Source organism: Vombatus ursinus, unplaced genomic scaffold (genome assembly GCF_900497805.2).
Source record: "Vombatus ursinus unplaced genomic scaffold, bare-nosed wombat genome assembly UNPS02014821.1, whole genome shotgun sequence".
Lineage (NCBI taxonomy): Eukaryota > Metazoa > Chordata > Mammalia > Diprotodontia > Vombatidae > Vombatus > Vombatus ursinus.
This window is the reverse complement of record NW_020954599.1, coordinates 41,776,067-41,795,932: the sequence shown is the minus strand read 5'-3', so window position 1 is coordinate 41,795,932 and position 19,866 is coordinate 41,776,067. Positions and strand designations below refer to the sequence as shown.

Sequence of the window (19,866 nt, the reverse complement as noted above, 5' to 3'; positions counted from 1 at the left end):
TACTAGCTTTGTGACCCTGGGCAAGTAACTTAAAGTTGTCTGCCTCAGTTTCCTCATCTGTAAAATTGGAATAATAATATCCTACCTCCCAGGGTTCCAAGTATAAAATGAATTAATCTATAAATGCCAGCTAGCACTCTCTCTCTCTTTTTTCCTTTCTTACTCTCTCTTTCTCTCCTACCACACACACACATACTCAAATACATACATGTGTGTGTACATGTGTGTGTGTGTACATGTGTGTGTGTGTATGTATATGTGTATTTTAAATTTCTACCTGGTAAAAACCGTGACAAGTCCTCAAGGCCTAGTCCAAATTCCCATTCTTCATAAAGCTTTTTCTGACCCTACTCGTCAAACGTGAACCTTTCTTACACCTCACATAGGACTCTACTCTCATCAGCGTGCTGTAGTAAGTGTCATTTTGTTCTAATGAGAAGCAGAATGTTATAGTGGAAAGAATGTCGGTCTGTAGAATCAAGAGTGATCTTAGTTTGAATCCTGCCTCCCATACATACAGCTGGGTGACTATGGAAAAATCATTGAACTCTCGGAGTCTAAGTATTCTCTAACATCTGGAGAACTTTCCTAAAAAGGTAGTGAGTCAAATGAGATAATATATAAAAAAATTCTTTGCAAACCTTAAAGAACTATATAAAATATCAACTTTATTAGCATGGTTGATTTTAGAATATAATTATTTATGTATGTCACATCACTCTACTACAGTATGAATTCCATGAGAGAGAAGAATCCACTTTATTTAATCTTTGTATGTCCCTCAGTGTCCACACACTAGCTGTAAATGATTGTTGGATAGAATTGAGTTTAATTAAATTTAAACGACAAAACAATGAAAATGCCTGAAGGGTTGCCATTTCATAAAGCAAGATAACAGCTACCTGTATGAGGCTTAATAAAGGGAAATTTTAAGGACAAAGAAGGAGCAGTGAGTCTGCTCTAATCAAACCAGGCCAAGAAACTGCCAGAAGCTGGTATCTCAGAGCAACTGAGTCCATATCTATCTTAAAATATACTGATGTGAAAAAGGAATTGGGGTAATCTTTTGAGGCTTTTCTAAATTTTGGTGAATTTAGGGAAGGAGTTAGAATTACTAGTGCCTAGTTGACTTAGTTCTAAGTTGATGTATGATAATACTCATTTAGTTTGTAAGTTCTTGATAAATTGCCAAATAAATAAAATATTTGATACATAGTTTTGTTTGAACTGATACCACCAATCTCCTCTTTCATTTTGTTCTCTTTAAATCTTCAAATCATTCTCTCCAAATAATGCAGGAAAACCATAGTAAGAAATAAGTATTTATATAGTACCACCTATGTGCTAGGTAGTATGCTAAATGATTTTTACACATATTATCTCATTTGAGTCTCACAACATACCTGAAAGGTAGATTTTGTTATTATCCCCATTTTACAGTCTGGGAAACTGAGGAAAACAGAAGTTAAGTGACTTTACTCAGGGTCATACAGGTAACAAGTGTCTAAGGCTGGATTTGAACTCAGGTCTTTTAGACTCTAGGCCCAGCGCTCAATCCACTGTGCCACCAGCTGCCTCTCTGTAGTACATCCTACAAATTGGTCCATAATAAAATAAAACTATTAAATCATGTATTTAGTTCTAAAAGCCTTTCTCAATGACAAATGATACAAAATGACAAAATGGAACCAACTGTACAATGCCATTAACATTCATTATATATCTTCATTCAACAACCAACATTTATTGAGCACCTCCTGTGTAGAAACCATTGTGCTTGGTGCTGGGAGGGATTAAGAAGATGGAAAAACAAAACAAAACAAAACAAAAAAAAAACCAAAGACCCAGTTCAGTGTTCATGACACTTGGACCTAGTAGGGGATAGAAGACATTACAGAAATGACTATAATACCAAATAAGCATAATGCACAAGAGAAATGTCCATAAGTTACGTTGAGAATTACAGTGAATGAGAGACAGTCCCTGACTGTGGAAATGGGGAAGACATAATGGAGCAGAGTCTCTTTAACTATGTCTAGAAGGATGACTTCAACTCCAAAACACTGAATTTAGGGTAGGAAAGGGAAAGGAGAGGGTACCCCAACTTTAGGAAAGATGTGTTCAAAGACAAAGAAACATGCAAAGGCTATTTGTGCCCAGGGAATGGTGAATAGTCTAGTTTGGAGCGTAGGCTACGTAAAGGAGAATGCAATGAGGTAAAACTATAAGGGTTAGGTCAAATGGAGTGGGGCTTAGAGACTAATGAATTTGGACTTTATTTTATAAATAATGAGAGCCATTGAAAGGTTTTGAAGAATGAAATGGCATGATCATAAGATCTTAAAAACTAATTGTTAATAGGGTAAGTGAATGAAGTCTTAAAGGGAGCATTATAAACATTATTAAGAAATTATATAAGAAAACAAAGGTTTGATATCTCTATAGTCATTGTAGCACTTTTATAAACATTCTCTGCCTTTCAATGATTTCTTATGTTCTTTTTTTTGCATGTATATATAAATATAGAAAACACATATCCAGACATGCAAATGTACATATATACATTCAATCAGTCAATATATTCTAGGAACCATGTTAGTGCCTAGCATGTTTCATTATATAAAGAAGGTACTGATTTTCTGAATGAACACAAAAGGAATCTATTTGTTTATATTAGAAACTGGCCAATTTGTAAATGGGCAAAGGGTCAGATTCAAGGCAATAAATGTATTAATGCATTGGGGTCATAAAACACATAAATGTTATGATCTTTAGGCAGAAGCCTGCCCATTTTGCAGGTAGGATTTCCTATCTGCAAATGGCCAAAAAGATTGAGTTTAGAAATAAAATGGAGCTGGCATACTTTGAAAGTAGATTTGTAGTGAGACAAATGCAAATATTTCTCACTTATATAAAATAGAATCACAACTGGACAGTCTGGGGGGAAGTATGTATAAATGGAAGCCCAGGTCTCTAGCGGGACAGGTAAAATTTTGCATATAGGCTATCATGTAAAGATATATAGAAATATGATATGTTTTTATTTGTTAAGTTGGTTTTTAGTCTAAGTTTTCCATAGGAACCAAAACCAAACTACCTTCATATTTAGGAATTAGAGTTGCTCTCTATTTTTGAGTTGGTATTAACACTAATAGAAACTCCCAATTCTGATGCTCATGTTGATAATATTGCAGAGACATGATAGCTACTGGCTGTGAAGACAAAAATGTCCGTGTTTATTACTTAGCCACCAGCTCTGATCAACCACTGAAGGTATTTACTGGACATACTGCAAAGGTGTTTAATGTAAGATGGTCTCCGCTGAGGGAAGGAATACTTTGCAGTGGTTCTGATGACGGGTGTGTATTCTTGGATTCTAAATGCTTGATTCTTGTTCTAAGTGTTCCTGCCTAAATTCTAGTGCCTAGGATCTAAATTTAATGAAGTACTAAAACCAGATACATTGATTTCACCAGAATTTAGGTTTAGAAAAGCCAAGTTCCTAGTCAGTTAAGAAATCTCTTAATAATATCTAACTGTATTCAACCACAGAATAGTATATAATGGGCAGCATGGTATTGTGGGGAAATACTGCATTTTGAATCATGCAATTTGTGTTCAAATTTTGCCTGGCCACTTATTAATTGTATTGAGAAGTCCTTTTACCTTTCTGTGCCTCAGTTTCCTCATATTTATAATGAAAGGACTATGAGAAAGAGAAACTAGGAGTGAGCCCCAATCACCTACCCTACCACCAAGACTCCATTGCTATGGCCAAGCAAAAGGCTAAGTCCTAAGGTCAATAAAATCCAATGTTAAGGGTAAACTGCAGAAAAGGTTGGCATGGTTATTTGTTAACCCTCTTTCAGTGCCAGAACTGAAGTCAAAAGAGACCCTGGTAAAGAAAGGTCAGGAGTTATCCAAAAGGGGGAAAAAAGAAAGGTCCTGAAGAAAATGGAGTTCAAAAAACAAACCAGACTCAGAAAGCTGAAGGTGCTGATGATGTCAAGTATATTGTATGAATAATTAATAACTATGTGCTTCTAGTATCTGCATAGTTGGAAATAATAAGGTTTTTTATTGCAAATTTTAAAAACTAAGCAATGTTGTTAGTACACTGAATGGCCTGTTGGAAGAACAGGACAGATGTCACTGATAGACTTAGACTGCAGCATAAATAATTTGTTGGATTTAAGGGAAAACATCTTACTAATGAAGGTAGCTTAATATTGAAAGAGATTAGTGGAAGAACATGAAATATTCCCTTAACATTCTTAAAAATAAGATACTGAACTGTCTATGATGGCTTTGATATTTTACAGATGGAAAGCATGGAGATTAATACAGGTTATTTCCTAATGACTAAATCTGTCAGGAAATCCCTACCTTATAATTTCCTAGGGTTCTACTCCAAACATCCTATCCTATACTTTGGCTTGTTGCTCAGTAGTTCAGTCACGTCCAACTCTTTGTGACCTTATATAGGGTTTTCTTGGAAAAGATACTGGAGTGGTTTGCCATTTCCTTCTCCAGTAGATTTAGGCAAACAGAGGTTAAGTGACTTGCCCAGGATCACACTGCTAAGTGTCTGAGGTTAAATTTGAACTCAGGTCTTCCTGACTGCAGGCCCAGCACTCTATTCACTGAGCCATTGGCTGCTGCTATACTTTGACTAGTTTGATTAAAAAAAAATTAGAACCCAGGCCACCTAGCTATAAAATTCTTTAAAGCAATCTAATTAATTTACTTAAATCAGAACAAGTATTTAATAATCAAGTATATTCCTGTTCAGAGGCTTTGAAATTTGTTTGGCATATCACCCAATTTAATAATAGTTATAATTATAATTATGACATTTTATAGGGTAGTAATTTCTTTTATTACCCCGATGGGAAATTTGTGTGGGTGGAGAATGAGTGACTCTGTGGGTTTTCTAGTTTCCTAGGTTTAACTATCACATGTTACGGCACCCAAATACATGCAATGGGCCATGCAAAGCCAGCCCATACTTTAAGGACGAAGACATCTGTTCCTATTGTTCTTTCAAAAACACTGAGTAACTGTATCACATATTTAAATCCAGAAGAGACCTTAGAAGTCTTCTAGTCCTTCACCCCCACCCTATCCCCATCTGTTTACAGTAGTTGTAAATATTTGAAAGGAATAAGTGAATGAATGAAGTATTTTTTAATTATTTATTATGTGCAAAGCACTGGGGATAGAAACAGGTGATTGATACATGGGCATATTTTGATAAATAAAATCTACAAATGTAGATTTGTAGTGTATTTAAAATTAATATATTTTTAATCAGATGGTTAATTTTTATAGTGATAGTTAAAATTTTAATACTAGTTCTACACTGACCAATGTAATTATATTATTTGTGCACATACAAAAAGATTTGGAAATAAATAAAGAATACGGTATTTTTGTCCATAGGCATAATGATTTACTGTTTCCTTAATAAAAAAACCTATATTTTTGTAGTTATTAATTTCTATTGTAGAAATTGTCAGGGATTTTATTTTATTTGTGTTTTATTATTGTTATTTTTAAACTATCCAATTAATATTTTAGAAGAAATTCAAACTTGCCACATTTCCTCTTCAGCTATAGTTAACATGAACATTAACTTTTTTTAAAAAATATTACTTCTTTGTATAAATACTATGCCACCAAACTTTTGGTATGCTTATAAGAATTATAAAACAAAACTATAAAAACTACACTGCCTAAATTATTTGCCACGAGAAGCAAATTACCAACAATTTTAAGACCACTTAATAATATTTCAGTTATTATGTTGAAATAGGCTATTAGCTCAAAAGTCATATATGTCTAACTGTGTTATTCTAGCCTAGTTAAATTTCATTTTCATGTGCTGTGAAATAGGAAGTTATTTTAATGAATTCTAGAAACATAAAAAATGAATACTAAGTGATAATGTTACGCTTTTAGGACAATTTAATCTTTTAGCTAATATCTATCCTATTTTCAGTACTGTTCGAATATGGGATTACACACAAGATGCTTGTATAAATACACTTACTGGACATACTGCACCTGTGCGGGGATTAATGTGGAACACTGAAATCCCTTATCTACTAATATCAGGCAGCTGGGACAGTACTATCCGGGTGTGGGATACTCGAGAAGGAACCTGTTTGGATACAGTACATGACCATGGTGCAGATGTGTATGGTAACTACTGGTCTTTACCTTTAAAATTCCTTCTTTTATTAACAACTACTGCATTTTATTAATATCTATTATTTGTTTAACTAAATAATTAATAATATTTGATTAAAATATTGAACTATCTTATATTAGGAACAGGAAACCAGGAATCACTAACCACATTCAAACTGATGGCCTTAAATTGTTGCTGGCAGAATTCAGTTGGTATATTGGGGTTACAAAAATAGTTGCTTTGAGAAGCCTAACCCATGATGCTTTGGTACCTAGGCATTTGATTGAAGTAATGGGGAGAAGAAGGGGTAAGCATCCTTCAATTTCTCCAAATTTAGAAATGGTTGCTCTTCAATTACATATTCATCTCACAGCTAGTAACTTGCTTTCAACCATTGCCTAATGCAATCATGTATTTTTTGTTGACATTTAATAAATCATGTTAACTAAATGATTGACACATTTTTATCTATAGTGTTAAGATTCACTTTCCTTAAAAATAGCTTTATGGTTTTAAAAATCATGTCCTACATTTCTTTGTTTACATGAAACCCTTTATTTCCCCAGAAGCATTTGACTTTTAAAAGCAGAGAAGAAATGTTGAGATTCTTTCAATGAATTCATTTGTACATGGGCCTTATAGAACAATAGTCTTTGAAGATTTTTGGTACTGCTGTATGTGTTTATAGCTTTGAGGTAATCAAGAGCTCAGCTAGAGAAAAGTGGGAGGAGGGAATAATTATTCTGATTGCAGCCACTGGCGAAAGCTTTGGGTAAGCTATGTAGAGCAACTACCTTCCTAGTTGAATAATTCTCTTTAGCACCTTCGCGGGCAACCAGAAAACCTACATTGCTATCAGAGTGCTAAGATGGGCATAAGCCTGAACTGCAACATTTCACTCTGCAAATCTCCCTAATCTGCAATACCCACCCCCAACAACCAAGGATGCTTTTGCAAAAACTGGACGAAAAGTATCTACTGTGCCAAGAGAAAAGTACTGACTTTAGTCCATAAATACGAGTATCCCTTTAATCTTGCTTATGAGAATATAGACATTAGACAATTCTGTGCAATATGTAGGAAAAATGTAATTAGGACATATTTCTGAGATCAGTCCTCATAGGATCTTTATATCAAGTTTAATTTTGTAGATCTTTTGTTAAATTTATATGTAAAATATAAATTATCTTGAAATATTTTTGCTTTAGGTTAAATAACTTTAAATCTTTCCATTTAGGACTAACGTGCCATCCAAGTCGCCCCTTTACTATGGCGTCTTGTTCCCGGGACTCCACAGTGAGACTCTGGTCATTAATATCTTTTATCACTCCTCTACAAATAAACATCCTGGCAGATAGATCTTGGGAAGAAATCATTGGGAACACTGGTACTGAACATATGCAAATTTTAATTCTCTCAGCTTATATTTTACAAGGAACTGTTTTTCTCACTCACTGAATTTCTTCTCCAGATCGTGCTATGGAATTAGGTGCACCACCTCTCTTGTGTGGCAAAGTATCAAGAGAGATTAAACAAGAAGTAGAAAAACTGACAAGTAATCTGCGAGTGAGAAAACTAAGATGGTTTTCAGAATGTTTATCTGTGAGTATTGTACAACTTCAGTATGGACTTTTAGCTATAGTTAATTACAATGGGCTTTTTTCTTTTCTATTTAATTTTTTTAATTGCAGTATGGAATAATGGAATGGGCTCTGGACTGAGAATCAGGAGACCTCATTTTGAATGTGTGGAGAAGTCATAATAAGTTCTTTGAGTATCAGTTTCTTTATGAATCATAGAAATCATACTACTTGCATTATGTACTTACTTCATAGGAGTCCTGTGGGGAAATGCTTTGTAAACTTTACAGGACCATGTAAGTGAGAATTATGATTATGATGGTGGTGTTTTTAAAGCCCTTAAATTCACTCTTGTATCTCTGATATTTCCATTTTAATCTTTAGCCTCCAGGAGGCAGCAAAAATTTATGGGACCTAGTGGCAGTAATACAAGGACAAGATGACAGCTTACTTCCCCTGGACTACTCCAAAGGAATTATGCATATGAAACATCTGGTTAGATTTAAAACTGTAAGTAAAGCAAAAAAAAAGAAGGCTGCTACTCTTCATGACCTTGGCTGGAGTTGGGGGAAACTCTCTTCACAGGTGGTCCTGAAAAGAAAAAAGGTACCAAAGTTTGTTCATGTTATCTCGAACCATTCTCCAGACTCAGAACCATGTTATAAGCACCACAGTGCTTATAGTTAATATTCACTCATCTTCTGTTCAATACTTCATATATTTCTGTGTCTTACATCAGTGATGTGGACCAGTGAGCAATTTTCTGGGGCTGGAAGAGGTCCTAACACATTGAGATGTACCTGAGTAGCAGTTTCCTCTATAATGTTCACAACAAGTGGTTACTCAGATTTCTCTTAAAGACTTTCAATGATGGGAAACTCACTATTTCTCTAAGTAGACTATTGTTATTTTTGGACAACTCTGTTAGGAAGTCTTCCCTATAACATCTCTTGTTTGGGATACTATGCTTCCCCTAATGCAGCCTAAGATTGCATTAGTTATTTTGCCTATCATGTTGCATTGCTGATTATCTGAAAAAATATGTGAAAGCAAGAAATTAGGAAAAGCACAGACTAATCCATCCTTGCAAATTAATTTTCATGGAGTACTAAGCCTTTGAATGATACAAGAAACCTCCATGAACTCCGTTATTCTCACAACTTCATTAAACAGTTGTAAGCTTGCTGCACTAACCCCACATTCTTGTATTAAAATCCTTATCAGGGGTTTGGGTCCTTTTGGACATATTGGAAAGTAAAAACTTACTTATTGTGGTTTGCCTATACCTGGCCACAAGAACTTGACCACACATCTCTGGATACATCTGATTCTGAACCCTAAAGACATTGTGCATGTTACAATGAATAACTGTCATTAGCTGAAATAGTTATTTAGAGCATGAAGTCAATAAGCAAGGTTTATTAGATTTCTTTTAAAGTTGCTTAGTATCTCAGAGAGAAAAAAAAATGTCTATAAACGCAGAACCCTTAAACTGGTGATCCATGTCATAAATATAGTCACAACAAAGATCAGGTGAGAGAATTGTTGACTCACTACAAACCACTTTGGGATCAATAACTCAAAATATATTGGCTATTTAGAGTGGGTCAATCATTTTTGCATTTGAAGGACAAAATATTTTTTAATCTTTTGATCCCAGATGTATAATTTAGTCACTAGCACCCCCTACTGGCTTTTGTAACTGCAGTTATATTGCGTGCCTCGGTATTAAAAATATAATCTTCCCTCTGCCCCCAGAAAGTCTTAATTCTTCTTTGTATTAACTGTTGAGATGGTTCAGTAACAGTTTTAGCTCATGGATATTTTTAAATAGACTTCATGATTCCAATATTAGAACTTGGTTTTTTTTTTTGTCCATGTTGTTCTTTTATTATTTTCTATTTGCAATCACAGAATTCATTAAATAATTTCCTTTTTCCAGTCCAAAGCTCAAGAACTAACAACAGTTAAGATGTCCAAGTTTGGAGGTGGTATTGGTGCACCTAGCAAGGAGGAGCGATTGAAGGAAGCTGCTGAGATACACTTGAGACTAGGGCACATTCAAAGATACTGTGAGCTTATGGTTGAACTTGGAGAGGTAAGATGCCTCAAAGCAAATAAAATCATAACTGAAAACTTCATAAATTATGTTTACTAAATATATACAATAATTTTTAGATTAAAGATTATATGAAAACCACACACACACACACACACACACTCACACACAAAGAGTAATATCAGTATGGAAGAAGACTTCCAAGTCTACTTAAATACTCTTGTTGGAGGTCTTTGCCCTCCAAAATGTCATGTTTCTACCATTCCATTTCTAATAGTGGAATACTCTTGCTGATATTGATTATTGGAAGTATGGAGTAAAACTAAGAGCTAAACTTCACAGTAACCAAATGAGGCATTTCCACAGAAAAGCTGATACCTTTTTAACTGATGATAAAGGGGCCTAGGAAATTCAAACATCACAACCCTGATGTCACAGAGCAAGTTTAAAAACCTTTTGTGAAAATGTCATTTTCACAGTTTAACTTTATAATTAATTTTTTTTATTGAAGGCTCCAATGTACTCTACTATACATTTATACATCCTCACACAAACATACATGCACACACATGTACACATACATATGAGAATATGTAAGTCAAATTTTTTGATTCATTTTATCTGTGTCATAATCGCAAAGCTGAACAATGGTTTCTTATTCATTTTAAGTCAATACAGTGAAAATCTTTGAGGGAACACTAAAGTTAGAAACGTGCACAGTTTAGGAGAAATTGTAACAAATTGTTCCAATAAAGAATCAACTTTGGTGTTTGAAAGTATCTCAGCAATTAAGTCCTATGTACCTAGGTCATTATCAGGACCACTTTTTAATGCAAAATTAATTCAAAGTCAAGAAGAAAATGAAAAAATCATTCTTGATAGAAAAATATTTTATCCAGATGAATTTATCTGATATAGAATCACAATTATTTTATATGGCTACCTCATCCAGCCATCTACCTAAGGATCCAATTTTCCTGCTTACAGTTGGGTAAAGTACACCATGAGATCCAAAGGCTTCACGATTCTAGGTATTTTTGTCCTTAGTCCTTTTAAATTTGGTACTAATAATTGTTCACAGTCCCATGCTTATCATTCTTTTCTTTGCTGTGAATTTCATAGATAATAAAAGGGAAGTCCTTCTCACTTAATAGCTAGCAAACATATTCTTAGAGAAGACTTCAAAACTTTGTAGTGCAAAAGGAAAATATATCCTAGTGCATAATTTTCTTCATCTTTCTTCCACATTACCCTTACTATTGGGGAGATTAACATCTTTCAAAAATAATTTCCGTAGATAACATAATTTTCACCACATTATACTTTATGAAATTATTTATTTTAGTCAACAATCAACTTTAATTACAAAGCTCAATACTAGAAACAAAACATTGTATTATTTAGTAAAAGCAAGTCCTGATAGAGTAAGTAAGTAAGGATTGTAGGAATGATTTCCTGCTTGCTCTACAGAGAAAAAGATTATGGCATAATGCCAAAGGAGATGGAAGAATGTATGAATAAATAAGTGGCATTTCAGCCCAAATACATAAGTTAAAATTATGATCAATTTAGAAGTTTTTTTTTTCCTTCTAAAAAATATACTTCTTTGTTTTCCTTCAGTGAATAGCTAAAATCTATGTAGCTCTTTAAGGCTTGCAAGGCACTTTACAAACATGATCTCATGCTCACAACAATTCTCTGGGAGGTAGGTGCTATTATTACCTTCATTTTAAAGGTGAAGAAACTTAGGCAGGCAGAGATTAAGTTACTTGCCCAGGTCTTACAGCTAGTAAGAGTCTGAGGCTGGATTTGTACTCAGGTCTTTCTTACTTCTATATTAATATTTGTTTGCATCAATGTTAATAGGTTACCCTCTTTTTTTAAAGAAAAAAATGCTTTTCTATAGATAACATGAAGGAAGGGAATAAAAATTATCCTTGTTGAAATCACTAATGCTTTGGAAATCTCTATTGCTTTGGAAAGTGAAAAATAATTTAAGGATGAAATGTGGCTGCAATCAACATAGCAATGGTGTATTTCTCTATTCTAGTGGGACAAAGCACTATCAGTTGCACCAGGGGTCTCAATGAAATATTGGAAGAAGTTAATGCAGAGGTAAGACAAAACATACAGAGAAACAATGATGTTTATGTAACTGTTGACCACAGAACAAAGGACTGAGAAGCTTGTGATTTCTACTTTTCTGGGTAGTTAGACAATGGCCATGACTGGATGATCACTTGTTTTCTCTCCTATCTTCAAGAGAATTATATCTATCTATTACACATCCAATATTTGAAATCTAGAGGTATCATTCTTTGCTGAAGTTTAGGATAAAAGCTACTTTTCTTATTTGTTCTGGAGGGAAGTAGTTTCATCCCAAACTTATAGGATAATTTTTTTAAGATGTTAATCTTCCCAATAGTAAGGGCAACAGTCAACTTAATCTTAGTCATTTCATCTTCCCCTCCCCACCATATGTTTACTACACAAAAGACAGTCACAGATAATAAGCAAACACATTTACCAAAGGAAACAAGTAAGATAGTAATTGGGGAAGCCATATAGATTAGATTAGGTGATAGAATATATGAGTTAGGGGGCTAGGCAACCTGAAAACAAGATGACATTTTAGTTTAACTAGGGAGAGAAATGTTTCATCTAAGGAAGTCCTTTCTTAGCAGTCTTTACGGATGTAGGCACTAGGAATCACGGAATATGTTAGTGTTCCAGCTTTTTCTCACATGCCTGTGGCTCCAATGATTTCCTTCCTTGGCTTCTCCATTCCTAAAAGTTCTCAGCCAATCAGCAGTCATGTCACTTTACACATACACAGAATCAAAGAGCCATCTGTCAGGGAACTACTAAGTCTGCCTAGAGGTAGGGCTACATTCATATACTAAGAAAGAAGCAAAATTACTAACTAAAAATGTGTGGTTTTTAAAATTTTCTTCCAGTTTTGATTACTATGATTATTCTAGTTCTACTACTTCCTATTTTGCATAACAAATGCTTACCCTCACTAGGCTTCAAGTTCTTCATCTATAAAAGGAGGGAATCCCACTAGCTAGAAGGTGTCTTAAAGACCATTTAGTCCAACGCCTTCATGTTGTATATGAAGAAACTCAGATTCATAGAGATTAATATCCAGGGTCATACAGCTATTGTCAGTAATGGGATTTGAACCCAGTTCTCCCTGACTGCAAGTCTATTGTTCTATTCACTATTCCAGAAAATTGCAAAGTGAAGATTTGAACCTAGTTCCCTTGACTCCAAATCTAGTCCTAATTCACTGCCACATCTTCCAGGAATCCTCTCATGACCCTCCCGACTGTAACAATTTTTCCCACTTTAGGTGCTCATTACGATATTGTGAATGATAGTTACTTGTATTTATATCTTACTCTCCACTCTAGTTAGCTTGTATTCCTAAGCTAAACTTCATACTTTTTCCCAAGCCCAGCGTAATACCTTACCCAGGGACCTAATGAATGCTGATTTGATGGGACTCCTGAGGGAAGGGGCTTCCAGGCCCAGCATTCTGCTTCTTCTTGCTGTTGTCTGGTTCTTGGTCTTTTCATCAGTCCTTAGCACATTCTCCAGTAGCTGTGAAAAAGCAAAAGAGGAAGCAAAATTTAATTTGGTTGCAGTGTTAAAAAGTTTGTTGATGGTAATGAGGCTATGGTTTTATGGAGTGTTTTTGTGTCATCTGGGAATATAAATTGGGCATCTTCTTTTTCCCCATTATCGTGAATGAATAAATAAATAAGTTGAGTGTATTGCCTTTTCCTCACAATGTTAAAGGGTTCATTCAAAAGCCAGATTTCTCCATAGATAAGTACAGTTTTTTAAATTATTTGAGAACTGTCTGTTTGACCACTTATCCATTGGGAAATGGCTCTTTTTGTCATAAATCTGAATCAATTCCTTATATAATTTGGAAATGAGATCTTTATCAGAGAAAAATGCTGCAGAAGTTTTTTTTCCCCTTCTGAATTAACTATTTCCCTTTAAATTCTATCTGTATTGTTTTTGTTGGTGCAAAACTTTTTGAAATTTTATGTAATAAAAATTATTTGTTTTATCTTCTGTGATCCTTTCTATCCCTTGTTTGGTCATGAACTTTTCCCCATCCATAGATCCAAAAGTTACTTTCTTCCTTGTTCTTTTAATTAGTTTATGTGACCTTTTATAGCTAGATCAGAACTGAAAAAGCTAAGGTAGCAATCATACTCTCAGATAAGGCAAAAGCAGACTAGATTAAGAGAGATAAAAAGGAAAACTACATTTTGCTCAAAATTTACCAGAGGTGATGGATTAATATCAATAGTTGACATATATCCACTGAATAGTATAGAATATAAATTAAAAAAACAAAATGAGTTATAGAGTGAAATAGTAAAAACTATAATAGTGACGAACCTCAGTGTAACTCTTTTTTAGCTAGACAAATTTAATTGAAAATAAATAAGAAAGAAATTAAAGGTCTCAATTCAATTTTAGAAAATTTAGATATGATAGCTCTCTGGCAATTACTGGATAGGAATAGAAAGGAATATATATATTTTTTATCTGCGCATAGCATCTTTATAAAAACTGACTATGTATTAGACCACAAAAACTCTACAAACGCAGAAAAGCAGAAATATTAAATAAATCTTACTGGTCACAATGCAATGAAATTTTATTCAACATAGGGCCATTGAAGAGAGGATTAAAAATTAACTGGAGAATAAATAACTCAAGAATTGGTGGGTTGGAAAACAAATCATAGAGATGATACATAATTTCATTAAAGTAACCACAGCAATCAGACAGCATACCAAAATTTTTGGGATACATCCAAAATGTATATCATGAAACATTTTCATCATCAAAAGAAAGAACAGATTGACAAATTGCTCATGCAACTTAAAAAACTAGAAAATCAACATATTTTAGAAATCAATCAAAAACAGAAAAAAAAAAGAAAAAAAATCCTGAAAACCAAAGAAAAGATTAATAAAACTTAAAGGTTAAAAAATGGAATTAATAAAAGTAGGAACTTTTTAAAAATGATAAAGTAGATAAATCATTAGCTAAGTTGATTTTTTTAAGATAAGTAGAGTTTTAAGGAGAAATCAAAGGATACAACTTCAGGACATAAGTTGAACTTTTTAATTCACAAATGTGGTTATATAATTATATATAATTAACATTCTCAAAACTGGAGAGGATCTACAGCTGATTCTGCTCAAGTCATTCCCAGAGCTCAGTGGTTTCTTTCCTGGAGCCGGTCCAGGAAGTTGAACCTTGTCTCTGAGGTTTAAATTCTATGAAACACTACATCCAAATAATCCAAAAATCCAAACTCTGAGGCTATTAATATAGTTTAACTAATTGGATTACAAAGTTTAGTGGATGCGGGCAGCTAGGTGGTACAGTGGATACAGCACTGGACCTGGATTCAGGATGACCTGAGTTCAAATCCGGCCCTCAGACACATACCACTAACTAGCCGTGTGACCCTGGGCAAGTCACTTAACCCTATTGCCTAACCAAAAACAAACAAAAAAAAATTAAATATCAAAGTTTAGTGGATGTATATTGGTATGACCACTAATTAAAAGTTGGTACAAAGGACTCTTAGGCAGTTAGTTAGGACCTCATTGATCAACTACTTATCCCAGTGGAAGTGAAGAAGTGAGGAGAAAAAGGAACCACACTTACTGACAGTGAAGGTTCCCATTCCGTGAAGTTAAGTCCTGAGAATTACCCTAGGAATCATCACTCACTCTTAGTTTCATTTTGAAAATACCTATTCTATAGACCCCCCCCCAAATTATCTCTTCTGTCTCTTTTTTCCATTCATAGAGTGTAATAGAATATATTGATGAAATAAAAGGATTTCCATTTAACCAAAAGATACTCCCTTCCTCTAAGATGACCTTATGCTAGAATCCAGTGTCCTAACAAGATTTTTAAGGAGAGTAATATATCTAAAATATTAGAGAGAGCTGTTAACTCTGTTTCACCCTCATCTAGTGAACTGTAGTCATGCCTCTACAACACAAGTAAGAAGTAAATTTTTCTACCATAGGTCATTGATCTACAGAAAAATTGCAGGCCTCTTCCAAATTAAAAAAAAAAATAAAAATAAACAAATAATGACTAGCCACAAAATCTTTAGTCTTCAGTTGCCATGGCAATGAAAACTTTACTACCTACTCCACTATTACCATACTTGACAATAACAGTCTTGAAGGCTCTGAGAAGCAGAGGCTCTTATTTACATTTGAATGTTGCTGCCACAGGTTTGTGTTTTTAGAGGTACAATCCCTAAGACTATGTCTCAAGCTCTTCAGCCCTTAGCTACTGTTAAAGACCTTAGCCTGAAAAGGCCAAGGTCCCCCACTGTATCCTGGGCCATCTCCAGTTGTCCTGATCTGTATCTGGCCACTGGACCCAGGTGGCTCTGGAAAAGAAAGTGAGGCTGGTGACTTTGCACAGCACCCCCCTCACTTAAATCCAATTCACTTGCATTTCATGGTATCACTTCCCTGATGTCATGGCCCTCTTTGAGCACAAAGGACAAACAATAACAACAATAAACACAACTGGAGAACTCACTTGTCTCCAGTGACCCACAGGACAGTTTAGTGGAGGAAAGCTTTTTCTTTCATCAGCAAGAAACATGTAAAGTATTAGGCATAACTATAGGGGAAATGAGCTATCATTTCGAGTTTTGCGTTCCATTTGCTAAATGATATTTATGCTAGTCTCTAAAAATATTACTCTGCTATGGGTCAATTAGCAAGTACTTATTAAGGACTCACTGTGTGCCAAGCATTGTGCTAAGTGCTGAGGATACAAAGAAAGGCACAAACTGTTCTTGCCATCAAAGAGCATGATGGAGAACACAACCTGTATACAGAAGAGTATATCATAATATATCTAAAATGAACTCAGCTAGGTGGCTCACTGGATAGAGAGCTGGGCCTGGAGTCAGGAAGACTCATCTTACTGAGTTCAACTCTAGCCTAACACACTTACTAGCTGTGTGACCCTGGGCAAGTCACTTAACCCTGTTTGCCTCAGCTTCCTCATCTGTAAAATGAGCTTAAGAAGGAAATGGAGGGGGGCAGCTAGGTGGCACAATGGATAGAGCTCTGGCCTTGGAGTCGGGAGGACCTGAGTTCAAATCCTGTCTCAGACACATGACACTTACTAGCTGTGTGACCCTGGGCAAGTTACTTAAACTTGATTGCCTTACCAAAAAGCAAAAAAATAATAAAAGAAAATAAAAGAAAAGAAGGAAATGGCAAACCACTCCATTATCTCTACCAAGAAAACCCCAAATAGGGTCAGGAAGAGTCAGACATGACTGAAACAACTGTACAATAATGTGTGGGACAGAGACCACTACTCAAATTCAAAACAAAGCTTAGTTACCTTGAAAGCAGAAAGGAGTTTATTGCTTTCTCATGAGAAAAGGTACCGCCCCTCATCGCCCTAATGGCGCTGGCCAGGGAGGACACATACCAGTACAAGTTGGTTACAGAAAGCAAGGCTTATTTATACCCTAACTCGAGTTCCTCCTCCCAAACCCCCTTCCCCTTTATCCCATTGGCTGGGCTTCAGGGGACACAATCTGTTCATGGAAATCTTCCCCAGCAACAGAGTACACAAGTTTGCCTGGAGACAAGAAAAGGCAGGAAGTCCTGCAGTTTAGGTTGGGGGGGTAGGGCTATTCTATTCTTCCTGCTACATGCTTAAAAACAGGATCTGAGGGGGTTTTGACAAGGTCAGAAGGGAGTGTGTTTCAACAATACAATTAAATTCCTTGAGAAGGCCATCTACAACAGGTGCCTCCAATCTCCTCCCATTCTTCTTACTATCTGGCTTCTGACCTTATCTCTCTCCAAATGACCAGTGATCTCCTAATTGCTGCCCTTTGTGAGAACTATTAACAAGAACTATTAACCCTTTGAGGAGGCTTCACTTCTGAGAGATCATCTCTCCCAATAACAATAAGAAAGAAGACTCTAGTAGCCTGGAAGATCAGGGAGTCTTCAGAATTGTCCAGATAGATACCTGTTTTGATCATGGCCTAAGAGAAATATTGTTGCATAATCACAAAACCAAGTTATCATAATTTAACATTCATTCATACAGTAGACATAAACTGGCTTTCTCCTTAATGTGAAGCACCATGCTGATTTATAGTGGATGTATGATGCTGGAAAATCATTCAATTTGACCTTGCACCTCCTTAGGGAACTTTCAAATGACATAAATTGTTGAAGGGCTATTACTAATCTATATTGTTAAAAGGAGTTTCCATTCTGAGAGATCCCTACAGAATAAATGAAATCCCAAATGTAGTCTCCTTCTCCTGCTCCTACCCCCAAATCTTTCTCAGGATTCTGCAGTGCTTCAGAATAATAAAAAAATTAAAATTATTATCATAAAGTAACATACGTATAGGTGGTATAAGGGATTGAACCAATTCTATGCTGAACCTGTAACCAATTCTGAAAGTTTCTCTCCTCTCTCTCATCAATCTTCTGTCACTATCATCTCCCTATCATCTATCTGTCATTTCTCCTATTCCTCTATCATCTGTCTCCCTGACAAATTGTTTATCTGTCGTTTGCTTCATCATAAAAGGAGAACTTCATAGATCTATCATGTCTCTCAGAGCTACAATTACCCTTGCAACTTTTCTCTCCCTTTTGTCATTTCTTTCCACCCCCCATGTCTTTTCTGGGTTACTTCACCACTTGCTGCTATTTTCCTTTTCTCCTCTTACTTTTCTTACACTACTTGCCCCTCACCATTCCCTTTAATTCAGTTCTCATTTTCTCTGCTTTCTGTGTTCCAAGGTTCTGTTTCTTTTAAGTTTTTAGTTTACCAACCAATCCCAACACTCCCTTGAACTTCAGATTTTCTAAGTCATCTCACTGAACAATCATAGTGCTTTACTAATGCTTCACTAAATTTGTTTAAAGTTTCTTTTTCCCTTTTGTCTTCTCTGCACTATTAGCTTTCCCTGATTTCCGCTGCTAAACACTTACCAGCTACTTGGAGAACTTACTAATGGTGAAAACAAGACAATCAAAAAATAAATGGCATAGAAACATAAACAACAGAAAGAGAAATTTGCAGCTACAGAATATCATATTTTTTTAATTACCCAAAGGACATTGATTACTAAAACCATGTTTCTCACTTTGATGATGTAGGACTTCATGATGGAGATAAAAGAGAAGAAACTTCCAGAATTAAGTTTTCCTCTGAATTCCTATTTTTATTACCAGATTACCAATTCTTGTAGGCCAACGAATTATCCAGTTTCATAGCTAAGATGGAATATTTTAGAACTGCACTTTTCCTTCTCAGATTCCCTTTGATCTATTCTGATTGTGTTGTGTATGTACTTAGGTATTTACATGTTGTTTCCCCATTAGAATGTATACTCCCTGTCTTTTGCCTTCCTTTGTATCCCTAGTGCTTAGCTCAGTGTCTGGCACACAGTAAACACTTAGTAAATGCTTGTTGGCTGGCTGGCTGACTATTTGACAGAAAAAGTGAGGGCATTAGATTTCTAGAAACCTCAAGAGTCAGTTCTTCAAAACAGCAAAGAACTGGCCATTGCATCTATTGAGTCAGTTACACAGTTTTCATTTCATGGCCTTGAGAAAGATAGGAAATTGCTCTCCCTGATGTCTTCACTGCCAAGTGGGGTAATAGGTTAAACAAAGCTTAGGAAGCTCCTGCGCATTTTCAGGCATATCTTAGTTATCTGTGACTCTTTCCTCTAAAGAGGGAGTGTGTTCTAATGTAAGAACATAGGAAAATCTCAGTTCTGACAGTTACCTGCGTGACCACGGGCACATGATTTCTCTGAGCCTCAGTTTCTTCCTCTGTAAAAGAGGGTTGATAATACCAACAAGACTTGTGAATAAGTATCACTTGAGTTCATGTATGCAAAAAGTTTTGGAAACCTTTAGACTTTATATTAATTTATTGTCAAAGTTTTATAATTAGAATAT

At 35.2% G+C, this 19,866-nt stretch overlaps 1 protein-coding gene across 1 annotated transcript in view; it reads left to right on the top strand.

Annotated features, from left to right (window-relative positions):
- The window catches only part of WDR17 (WD repeat domain 17), a 102,390-nt gene that overhangs the window by 53,567 nt on the left and 28,957 nt on the right, over window positions 1–19,866 (top strand). The window contains exons 13-19 of the mRNA XM_027837566.1: window positions 3,195–3,359; window positions 6,002–6,204; window positions 7,431–7,580; window positions 7,665–7,795; window positions 8,158–8,283; window positions 9,716–9,871; window positions 11,883–11,947. Coding sequence (XP_027693367.1) covers window positions 3,195–3,359; window positions 6,002–6,204; window positions 7,431–7,580; window positions 7,665–7,795; window positions 8,158–8,283; window positions 9,716–9,871; window positions 11,883–11,947 — 996 coding nt within the window. The remainder of the gene's footprint in view (window positions 1–3,194; window positions 3,360–6,001; window positions 6,205–7,430; window positions 7,581–7,664; window positions 7,796–8,157; window positions 8,284–9,715; window positions 9,872–11,882; window positions 11,948–19,866) is intronic.